Below are 12,583 nucleotides of genomic sequence, written 5' to 3' on the forward strand. Positions count from 1 at the left end.
ATCTGACAGCTTGGAAAGAAAAGATGTTTTTCTTCTCATGCCAAAAGTCATTAAAGTTTGGACTGAAAGTTACGTTTTTATGATGAAGGTAAGAGTTTTATGCATAATAAGTTATTTGTAAAATCGCAGTGGTGTGTTGGAATCTGACAAGGATTATAGTTTTGCTGTCAGTTCAATTACTCCACACTAGTGGATGCTGGCTTAATTAGTTGTTGCTGGTTTAATTAAAAGGTGCTTAAATCAGTGCAAGTTTTGTCCCTGATGTCAATGGGATCAGTCACAGGTCTGAATTGTCTTAACTCTTAGAGTGATTAATAAAAAGCAGATTTTTCAGAACCACCATCCCTCATAGCCACAAGTAGGTAATCTTGAGCTATCAGGGCCAAACACAACAGAACAACAAACTCACACAAATTGAGTGGTATTTGCTTATCCCAGAGTCTGCTAAACTACAAAGAGAGCAATCACCCTTGTACTACAGGTAAGGATAGAGAAGGTTGAAATGGACTAAGTAGATTTTGGTTTATGTAAACTGAACGGAGAATGCAATGAAATGAGAAGAACAAAGGCACAATTTAGGCGAGTGGTGACCACATGAGACCCAGACAGAGCAAACTGGACTTTCACTCCTCCAGTCCCCAGGCCTGTTCTTGAGCCCTCAGTGCCTGCATATATGCCACAAATACTTCTCAGAGGAAGAACAAACTTGCCTAATCCCTCCTGAAAATCTTGCTCAAAAGTGCAAGCCAGTGACACTGAGCTCTTTTGAGCCCAGTCAAACAATAAACATCAGGAGGTGGCTTAATTTAGCTATCCCAGATTGCTGTCAGCCCAAGCCTGAACTGAAGAACATTCTTTGCCTCTTTTAACAGCTCCTCCTGAGCCAAATGCTGGTTTCTGTGGTTTGTGCTGGATTGTGCTTTCTGAAAGTCTAATACAGTCATCTCACTGCAACCTTTTTTATCACAGAGAGCAAACTTTATATCCACAGGATAAGCTGGCTCCACCTAATTTATTTGCTGCCTCCCTCCAATCCAACCACAGTCTCACCAAACAGCTGTACAAATGCATGTTCTCCAACCCAAGCTACACAGAAAAACAAGAATATGGAATCAGATATTTGAGGAGAGGGATGTGAAGTCAGAAGTGTAAGTATCCTTTACAATGCTGGTGAGGTGCTTACATTCCTACATAGCTTGTTTTCAGGAGATATAATTGCAACGAAGTCACCACACCTCAGATCTTTTGGGGAATCATGTTCTCTGTTGTTGAATTAATCCATTTCCAGCATCTGAGCAGTTAGCACTCAGACAATGAAGCCCTGAGCAAGTGGGTAAACACCAATCATGGTGCATTTGGATTTTCTGGAAAAAAAATAATACCTGTATTATCCCCATTCATAAAAAGAGAAAAATTGGTAGAGACACATTAAAATACTCAGATCATCTAAACATGAACACTAGTTGGATGGGGACTGTCTCTGTGGGCCTCAGTAAGATATATGTAACATTCCATCTACCTCAGTTTACATTTAAATGAAATGGCAGTAATTCCAACTAGTTCATAGTGCTATCAAATCAGCTAGCACTACTTTGCTCATATCTGTCTGGCTGGATCAAGATAAAATTATATCTATCAGTGTGAAATCTAATACAGAATTTCATCATAGATTGTGAGTTTTGTAACAAGATGAAGGCATTAAAATGTACACAGGACAATCAAAGCCTATAAGAATATTTTAAAGAGCTTTTACTTCAGTAGGTGTGTCTTCTGAAGATTCTGGTCTGGGAAAATAATCCAGACATAAAATAAGTTCTACCCATGAGAACTGCTGCAATGAAATGAAAAAGAAAACAAATTGTAGATTGTTCAGAAACAGAGTATATGAACCATGCAATGGTTCTAGTACTCCTTCTAAGTCCCAGGTGATCTCACTTGTGCCCTCCCATGTCACATCATCTCTTCCCCTCCCTTATAGCTTCAGGTGACTTCCATGTCCCACTCTTGCTCCTGCTCCTCTTTTGTCCTACAAATAATATTAGCATGGTGGATAAAAGGCTTAGGTATGTGGTGACTTGGGGAAAATTGTTGTAAAATCAAATTAATATTTATCTTTTTTTTTTTATTTTTTTTTTTAACTTACAATGATTTCATATACCAATTCCAGTACAGATTTATCGTTGTGATGCTGGACTGCAAGGCTCCCTGAATGTACCTTTCTCCTGAAGGTGAAAGAAGTGGAATCACCCTAGACCTGCTTGCTTAGACATTAAAATGTGACATTATTAGTGGCAAACTGTTCATGGCTAGCCACAGACATAACAATATTCACATAACAATGTGAACAACACTGACACTGGAGTTACCAATACTGGGAATGTAAGATACAGCAAATTGTGCTGAATGAGGTAGCTCATTACTCATTTATTGCTTCAGAATCTCAACAGACAGAAGAGATCATTCCATATGCTATATTTCACAGTTAAAAAAAAATATAGATACAGATTTTCTGGAATTTTAAGCTACTTTAGAATATGAAGTATCTAGAGATGATAAAACCTTACAGATGTGATGTTATTAGCAGAAGTTAGCATACTTTAGTGTACTTTTCCATACATATATGAATTTTTACTGGTAACTATCAGGACCTTCTGGTTGTTTACAATTTTTCTGTGGTCTTTTGATGAATACAGATTTTAGTCTCTCCCTCCCTCTCTTTACATCCACGTGAACAAATATGAATAAATATATTGGCATGTCCAAACACATATAACAGTCTATGGAAAGCAAGTGCTTTGTCAATGACAACTGAAGAACAGGAGTCTGGCTGGTGATGCCTATGTGTATTCCTTGATAAGTTTTGAGTTTAAGCAATGAAACCCCTTTTAAATAATTGGCTTTATTCAGAAGAATCAACTGTGATAACACCACTAGGCTTCTCCTGAGGCCACCTGATGAGTAAATAAGCAATAAATGGAAAAGCTTTCTTGAGAGACCTGGTGTTCTTTTGTTCTCAAAGCTCTTAGTTATAACACCATGTCAGGGCCACCAGCTTCCTCAGCCCCTTGATAAATATTATTCTTTTACCTGCCTGGCTGAACAGCAGACCCCACCCTTCAGTGACTGGAATTGCTGAACTCACATTCTCTTTCTCTCCCTGCCCTGATGCTGGAGCATACAGCAGCATTTTCTTTGCTTGTTTGGCTTCTTTATATTCAACTGGCTCCATGGATCCACCCTCAGAGCCCACCAGGACACACCTGAATGTCCAGCCTCCACCTCCTTCCCTTCAGAAGATTAAACCAGACCTAGCAGCTTGCACCTCCCTCCCTGCTGGGTCCTGTGTGGGGCAGGAGGAGCCATCTGCACCCATTGCTGCTCTTCTACACGGAACTAATGAGAGGGAATCACAGAGTTTGGCCATAGGCACCACGCATTCACATGAGAGAAGTGGAGAAAGCCAGCGATGAAGATGAAAAGCAACTGGTAAGAGAACAAGTGGGATTCAGAGAAATCTGTAAACAAGAGATTAGAACAGTTAAAGCTGTCCTTGCCAGCTGCTGCCTTTGTTGTTTGCTTTTATGCATTATATGAAGGGAATGGTAATATAAAAAACTTTATTGACATGTTTTATTATGAGGCAAAGATGAAAAGTTCCTATATAAAGAAACTGTCTTGTCAAATCTGTTAGTAAATCCTTAACTTGTGTTTTATACATTTAATATGCATGGCTCTAAGGAGAAAATTAATAACAGAATCTGTCAGAAACTATACGTTCATATTGGAGCTTTATTTCTGTTTACAGGAAAATTACAGATTTCTTTTGCGTGTATAGTTTTCTGTGGTCTTTCATCTCAGCCACCATCCAGCAACAATCAAGTAAGGAGACAGACTTTATTTGCATTTCATCTTTCTGTAATTTTAACTGTCAAAAGAATTATTGTGACATTGTTAAAAATTAAAAACCTCTACAACTAGCCATCATGGAGAGAGAGAACTTTTATACTTGTGTGTATATATAGATGGATGGATGTATACATAAGAGAAAGAGAAGAAAAAGCAAGAGCTGCTATTTTGAGATCACTATAGGTAAATTTTTAAGGTAAAGGTAAGAGGATTAGTATCTTTCAGTGCTTCTCATCAGATATTCATCTGCTACCTGTGGCAAAAAAATGGTTACACAAAAAAATGGTTATTTGCTGGGCATAAAGTGTAAATGGTTGGATGTCAGCCATCTGCCTCCTCAAATGATATAAAATGAGGCTGTTTCTGAGGTGTAACATGTCAACCTGAATGTTCTCTTTAAGTCTATGTTGTCAGAAGGAAACCCACATTTAAGGTTGAGCCCTGGCAGCACACAAGAGGCTCTCTGTAGGTTAGAAATGTTTCTACTTCCAACTTGCACACTTTATTCTTTCCCATCCAGACTCTACTGACATTTTCCAAATTGACCCAATACTGGGCTTGTACAGGACTCAAACTCTTCAAACAGATGTTTATTTTTCCTCCCTCCTTACCTAAATTAGGGGACTCTGGTAGATTTTCATGCTAATTACAATGCTTTTTGACAGATAATATTTTGAAAAATTAGATTTTGAAATTTGGTTTCCTCAAACAAATTTCATACATTCTTATTTGGGTTAACAAAAAGAGGTCTGTAGGTTCTTCTTGCCCCGATCCTATATTTCATGAATGACCACTCTTTGGTCAGATGTGGCACAGAAGAAGGTTTGAACACCTGAAATACCAGAGAGGATGGAAAAAATGCCAGCAGTTTCTCAACAACCTTTTTAGTTGGCATGAGGTTTGTTTAAGTTTCCTTGGGAGTAGGGAGACTGTTGGTTTAGGTAACTTGCTGTTTTTTTTTTCAAAGTTTGTTTAAACCACCAAAAGTTACAGACCAAAACCTTTTTACACAGCAGGATTTCTTATGCTACAGTTATTCCTCATAGCTCTACTAGAGAATTATTATAATCTTCTCATTTTAGAGTTTTAAAAAAGCAATTAGTCTTTTTTATAATTTTAGATTTGCAGCTCTCTAGAACAAAGTGTTAGAACGCTGACTTCACCGAGTAGAGTGAATCAGTACAAAGTGCATAATATCATAGGAATCTACTTATTATTATTATTTTGTTTTTTGTAGTTCTATTTAATTATTAATATTCTTATTGTTGCTATACTTGATTTTTAAGGTGATCTGAGGCAATGTGCAGGTACATACTTAATAAATCCACTGTTTTTGCAGGATTACCAGTTATTCTGGGTGCCAGTCAGAGAACTGATCTCTGCCCAACAATCAGGATCGGTCAAGATGACTTACCAGGCAAGTAGCACCCCAACTTTTCAGAGGAAAGCTGCTGTTCAGAAACTTTATCAAATTATATTCAGGTCTGTGACTACAGAGGTCTCTAATTATATTCTGGACATGTATATTTTCTCCTCTAGGCTTTGACCTGATTTCTCAGTTCCAAATAGAAAAAGCTGCTTCCCAAGGGATTATCCAGAGAGTAGTGGGCTCCACTTCTCTACAAGTGGCTTATAAACTGGGGCCCAATGTAGATTTCAGGATCCCAACCAGGTAATGCCTTTTCTTTTTTGTCTTAAAAATATAAATACTTTGCAATATTATAATTTAGGAGATAGACTCTCTCCCCAGCCAGATATTTTTCAAAGCTTTTGGAAGGGGAAATAGGAATTCAGCTTTTTTGTTTTCATTGCCATCACCAGATCAGACTGATTCTGTAACAGCAATTTTAGGGACTTCTGCTTTCTTCCTCTAATCTTATTGCTTAGGGTGCATCAAGAGTTGCCAGTGGAAAGGGATTCATCCCTAAGGAGTAAAGCCAAAAGTTATTGGTGAAAGGGGACAGAGAGGCATAAACCAACCAACCAAAAGATAACAGGAAAGGGTGAGGACAGTATTGTCAAAATATTGACACAAAGAGATCTTTCTGATCATGTAAGAATTACAGAGGTAGGATAAGAGCTGATTGATTGTATAGAAAGGGTTGGGTATCTATGTGCTTTTTGGATAACTGGTACGTGCATGCTCCTGGCTGATCTATGGTCACAGGCAAGTTGCAATAGAGCCCAAGATTTAGGAATCTATTTGGGTTTGTGCATTACAGGCCAGACTTGCTGTCGGTGTAGGAATAGAGACAGTTACAGCAGGGTAGAGATGTCTTTGCCAAACTTAGGCAAATCTGCATTCTGGTCCAGCACCTTATGTAATTAATAATGCCTTAGCAATTAGCTGGCAACACCTTTATTTGGCTGATATTTCAGCTAGGAATCATTGGAGTGCAAAGTGTTTCTGCCATGCTATAGCTTTCACTGAGAACTTCTGGTTGCTGCAGTCCTCCCTGGCTTCTGGCTTTGTACCCATCAGCTTAAGCTACTTTACAGCTGAAGCAGTTGCTTACATTGGGTAAGCAGTACAGCTTGGGTAAGCAATTACAGTAGTCATTGGACTACTTTCCCTCCCAGAGGAAAATCCCAGCTGCTAGTGCACAAATTTGAATCCAGCAACAGACAGTAAATGGAATCTTCATTTCACTAACAGTTGGAGGATCAGATTTTCAATGTGTGTTTCTCAGCTTAGAAACAGTCTGAGCTATCACAATGGTAATAGGTTAATTTTTAAGAAAGTTTAGATATTGCTATAGATGGCTCTAATGAGACATGCTTGATATACACAAATTATCCCTGATCAAGCCTATGCAAGCAGTTGCTAATACATCATGGCATCTGAGCTGACTTACTGCTGCTGGGCTTGCTGACTGGGTGTGGTGGTGTAGTGCCATGAATTTACCACATTCAAGACACTGATGGGTATTTCCAATCAATACTGTGCTGGTACATAGCAATGCTACCTCATGGTATACTTGAAATTTGGCCCTAACTCAAAGTAAGAAGTCACCCATACCAGACCTGAGCATCCTGTCCCAGGATGCTGGAGTCCTGATAATGCTCCAGTCATGCATCAGTGTGCTGATCCTCTGCCACTGAACCCCGTCTTGCTCCTCTGTTCCAGTGCTGTTTTATGGTGTGCCCCTCTCAGTAAGCCATCTTAGGAGTGAAGCTGGCAGTAAATAGTTAAGGCTAACAGTGCAGGAGAGGCAAACTTTAAAACATTTCTAATATTTTTAATTTTTTTTTTAACTGAACTCTACATAATCTTTACAATGTGGCATGTTATGTGGGTTTTACTGGTATGAATTTGTGCTGATGAAATGCTGGAGAAGTATTTGAAGAGTTAGCAAGGTTCACAGATCACCTCGGGCAAGGCTTAACATCTTTGTTGGTGCAGGCGTATAGCTCTGGCTTTCTCAGCCCTGGGCATCTCAGCAACCCTGAACTCCTGGCTGCATTTCCCACACTTCCTCCTGCAGTAAACTTTATTCACACCTCGATAATGTAAAAGTTTTGCAGTGGGGTAGGAGGAGGCAACAATTGCATCCCGCGGAGGCAGGCAGGGAGGGAATGAGGGAAAAAAAGGATGGGAAAGGGAGGGAGATCGGGAGAATAGGGAAGGGGAGAGTGGGGGAGGAGAGGAAAAGGGGGGGAGGGAAGACCCGTCCGAGCCGCCCCATCCGCCTCCGGCCCGAGCCGCCCCGGCTCTGCGGAGCTGTCCGCGCCCGCGGTGCTGAAGCATCGCCCGCCGCGGGCTGACAGGGGCCTGGGGGAGCCCCGGGGGCCGCCGTCGCTGTGGCCGAGCAGGCACACAGACCGTCCAACCCTCCCGGTTCATCCCTCCATCGCTTCGCCAAGAGCTGGGAGAGGCACAAGTGGATTGGAAAAAGCACAGAGCACGGCGCTGCCCAGGCGGGCGGCTGGAGCAGGGGTGAGGGCACCGGTGCTGAGGGGGCACTGCGGAGGGACCTTCATTTACCACATCAGGCTCTGTGCCTGCCCTGCTGCGGAGATTCCTCTCACACCAGCGTTAATGAGCAGCCGTATTAGTACCAGGTAACCCGATGGCAATGGACATCTTATGAAATAGGATGGGGTCTTGTCTTATGAAATAGGGAGGGGTCTCTCTAACTCAGCCCGTTCCTTGGTGTAAGGCATTCAAGGCTTTTGAAGGAGGGCTGGGAAGATGAATGCGTGTGTAGAAATGGCAAGCAAGCCATTTATGTGTCAGCACAGAGGGCTTGCCTGGCTGTCAGTGTTCAGTCAGCACTTACCAGAAATAATAAATATTCTTTTAGATTAACGTCTGATCACTATACTAACACAGACAATCCCATGTCACAGTAGCTACGGCGTGGGAACGAGAGCTTAATTAGATGGACATGGCTAAGCATATTTATGCAGTCTTTGATATCACAGTAGCTTATGCATCAAAAAGTTTACATAGCTTCCCTAAAAAGCTACAAATTTGTGCCTTGGTCCTTTTCCTGCTTAGTATATTTACCAAAGCTAAGAAATATATCCCATAATGAACAGAAAAACAATTGCATACAATCCTTGACTTTAACTTCTCCTGTTATCAACATAAATTCCCATTGGCCATTGCTTCTGCCAGCATAAAATCTGCTGACAAATGATCACGGTGTTCTTGATGCAATAAGAATCTGAGAAGCTGCTATGACTCATACCCATTGTCTCAAACATGGTAACTCTGTCATTTTTCAGTTTAATCTAAGTACCTGTTGTAAATGTCGACCAGTTAGTAAATACAAAATTAATACTGTAAATTTGTATGATAATTGCAGTGGTTTATTTGGGTAATAATACTATTGATCTTTAATTGCAAGCTAAAAACAAATCTTAGAAAAAATTAATATGTTCATGAAATGTTTTCAAGTGGGAAAAAGGGCTAGCTATCTTTATGCACTAGCTGAAATCCCTTGACTAAACAAAGAGAAGTCACACTGCAGTTGTTGCATTAGAAGTCCCATATCTACATGGGTGAATTAATTCCATCGAACATTCCAGGGCATTCACATTTGATCATCTATACTGCTAAAATACTACACAAGATCTTGGTATGGTTTGAGTCCACATGAATTAACACTCTTGAAATAATTGCTGGGCACAGCTTAGCAGTTAGCAGATGCCATGGACAATCCCCAATATGCTGCTTGGATATGGTCATCATATTTTGGAAATAAACAGGTTTAAACTTTTTCATGAATTTAGTATCAGAGACCAGTTCTGGGCATATGGAATTTAACAGCATGAAGGTACCTTATGGTTGTAGAAATTATACCTCTTTGCCTGCAACCTCATCTCAGGAGAAAGCAGAGCAATGTGAACATTGGAGTTGCCTTTTGAACAGTGTTTCTATTTGGGATAGTAATGTTTAGCTGATGACTTTAACAGGTGACGTGAAAAACATTAAAATAGGAAGTTTATATAACTTTGTCATAAGCTTGGAGCATCCAAGCATCCACTTTTTGTTTTGGTGTGGGTTTTTTTGTTTTTTGTTTTCTGCTTTGGGAATAAGGCTTCTCTGGGAAGTAATGCTCCTCAAATGCATGCACCTGAAGGTCTGGCTTTTCTTACATCAAGCCACCAAAGTTCTTCAGGTGCTTTTCCTTTTGCATTACAAGCAAGTGATCTTGTGTAGTACTGCTCTGTTAATATTGATGATGACACTGTAATGGAAAAGACAAAATGCAGCTAAGAAGATAATTAGCTCATAAGAGAAATAATTAGCTCAGAACTGGGTATTTCTGAAGAGTAGAGACCAGCTGAAGGTAATGATTCCAAGCAAATAACTTCTGGCTAATGACTTGGGGCAGTTGCTTTTAAAAATACTTAGGTCTTATTGCTATTGCTTAATTAATGGTTTGCCAGATAGTGCCTGCCAGGTCAACTGTGACTCTAGGAGATTTGAGGTGGTGCAGACACAAGGGTCTCCAGCTTAAAAAAAAGAACCCATAGTCATGAGTACATGATACTGCATTATCATTATGTTGTCCAGAGGAAATTCTACATCCACCTCTAATAGACTGTACTGACATTTCTAAAATCTTCATTTAGCAAGGAGTAAGTAATCCCAGTGGGCAGTAGAGATGCCCTCAGAAATTAACTTTTAAAGAAACAGGTTTAATAATGTAAGGAATTTTATTGTAGTATTCAAATCAACACATAGTTAACCTCTTAAAACACTCTGCTGGTCTTGATGACTCCTGAAGTCAGTGGGGCTATTTAAGGCTTTGACCACATAGTCAGATGACTTATCTCAGATATTCTGGATGCACTGGGAGGATTTAGCCTTGAAATCTGAAAGAAATGTTGAAGTTACAGGATTTAAAAGACTGTTAAGTATTTATGATGAAGATTAAAATAAAGCAATAGTGTTTCAGAAGTTCTCACTTGAATTACAAATATTTCAACCTCCCTTTTCCCCCATCCTGTATTTTAAAAAAATAAGCAAGAACTTAAATATCTCCTAAAATATTGGTCTGGTCTTGCAGTCATTTCAGACGTAAAGCAGTTAATAATAGCTCTATATATACAAGGAAAACAGAAGTAGACTGCTATCTTGCAAACTTTAGACAAAACAAATTAATTTAAGTGATAATCTAATGGCTTATATCTCTGGCTATTTTAAGTGGGTAAGAGATAAGTGAGGACTAAATTTGGCCTGTGTACTTGAAATAATTTTGCATAGTAATTTTTCCCATGCTTATCTGCCTGATTCTAAGTTTTAAGCTGCTTGATTTCCTTTCACAAATTAGTGGAATTTAAAACACGTATGTTAAAAATAGTTGATGGAAGTAGTTGGAGCTCTATATAGTTATAAGCTGTTCAATAAGATCACAGAATCCAGCACTCTTCATTTTGCAGTGAGATATAAGAATAACTTCTTTGCAAGCTACTGACTTCAGTAGCGTTTCTGCCTATGTAAAGATCACAGGCTTTGGGAAAAGCCACTAAAGCCAATGGAATTCCTTTATTATTGTTGGAGTAACTGAAATGAGAATCTGTTTCTGTTTTATTTGTAGAATTAAATCTAAATCTTACACAGTTACAGTCCCTGGCAGTGAGTCTTTTTGGCAATGGATCATGCTGTGTTTAGTTCTTTTTGACTCACATTTCTGATACTAAGTCTTTAGTCTAAAGGCAGCAGCTCTTCTGATTTGTTATTAAAAGCTTTTTTTTTTAAATGTAAATAATTATTCATGTTTGTGTAATTACTTTTTACCTTTACCATTCTATAAATTACTATATAAATTACTTCTATATAAATTACTTCAAAGTTAGGGTTTTTTTCCCTGATTCTAACCAGTGTCTTACACAATTTCTCCTCTCTGTATATCACTTGAAGAAGTTAATATTTTTTTTTCCATTTTATTTTCTGAAAAAGGAGAACCCATATGATGGCTTGCAAAGGACCAACACTATACCTAAATATGGTGCAAAGAATCCTTTTGCCAGTCTGTTATAAACAATCTTCCAACTGAAATATAAATCTGATTTTGCTTACTAGGTTTTATTGTTTGGTTGGTTTATTTTTCCCCAGTATATTTATGTCAGCTGAGGTAGGGTAAGAACGTGTGTGATATATTAACCAGTATTACCATGACAGCAAGACTTACCAGTGCAGAGAAGGAATGAAAACCTCTCCTCAGAGGTTCTGGTATTAGCAACACCTTCTTTAGCTGCAGAGCTCTGCATGTCAGATCCCCTAGAGACACTGAGCTTGACAGAGAGAAATGGGGAGTGTCACACAGAGGCTAGTTAGAAAAATATCTAACAATAACACCTGCAATAGGGTAGCAGTAAAACCAGCTCCTGTGGAAGAAAAAAGTGGTATCCAGCAAACAAAGAGATAAATGACTGAGATGAGCTAAGGTTTTAGTAGCAGAGGACATTGAAATACTTATTTAAGAGACATTATGGAGGCTGAATGACACTGAGGGCCTTAAAAAATGTGCTTAACTGGACCAGGAGCTTAGCAAGAGTCTAATGTGCATCTGGATAGGGAGGAAGATTATTTTCCCAGAGCAGGAAAGCATGTATAAATATATTGTGTAAGCTAGAAGCCTAACAAAAGGGTAGGGGACAGTAGTATACTGGAATGTGCTCAGAAGAGGAGGAAAGGTACAGTGTTCAAGCACTGACGTTTGCATTTGAGATGGCAAGATACAAACTGAAACAAAAAAATGGGAGAATACATAAGGTCCTGTTAGACAAAGCCAGCTGGGACAGACTGCTGCGCCTGGAACCAACAGAGACCCGAGTCAGAGCACACCACAGGCAGTTTAAAGACATCGGCAAGGAACACCCTCTCCCATCTTTCTGTATCTCAGCACCCTGTGTAATGAGAAGGTCTTCCAGCTAAACATCCCCCTGCCTCACACACCAGATTTCAGATGCATGTAAAGGGTCGTGAGGAAAGAAAGAGGAGAAACTCCACCTGTGCGAACAGTTTATCGATAAGGTGAAGATGCTGCTGGCGGGCTTGTCCCGGTCCTTGGTGAAACCTTGCCGAGGCTGTGCCGTCACCTACTGGAATACGATTGCAGTACAGCCTCGGACACTTCAACACCAAACTACGGTGTGGAGATAATGGTTCCACCGAATCACTAAACCACCAAGCATGCAGAAAAAAACCCTTATTTATTAC

General features: G+C 39.6%; 1 protein-coding gene across 1 annotated transcript in view; it reads left to right on the forward strand.

The window, feature by feature from the left end:
• The first annotated feature begins 3,300 nt into the window (after window positions 1-3,300).
• Window positions 3,301-12,583, forward strand: part of COL9A1 (collagen type IX alpha 1 chain) — a 64,950-nt gene continuing 55,667 nt past the window's right edge. Inside the window, exons 1-4 of the mRNA XM_008502296.2 lie at window positions 3,301-3,486; window positions 3,806-3,879; window positions 5,246-5,323; window positions 5,446-5,578. Coding sequence (XP_008500518.2) covers window positions 3,467-3,486; window positions 3,806-3,879; window positions 5,246-5,323; window positions 5,446-5,578 — 305 coding nt within the window. The 5' untranslated portion in view covers window positions 3,301-3,466. The remainder of the gene's footprint in view (window positions 3,487-3,805; window positions 3,880-5,245; window positions 5,324-5,445; window positions 5,579-12,583) is intronic.

Source organism: Calypte anna, chromosome 3 (assembly GCF_003957555.1).
Source record: "Calypte anna isolate BGI_N300 chromosome 3, bCalAnn1_v1.p, whole genome shotgun sequence".
NCBI classification, from domain to species: Eukaryota; Metazoa; Chordata; class Aves; order Apodiformes; family Trochilidae; genus Calypte; species Calypte anna.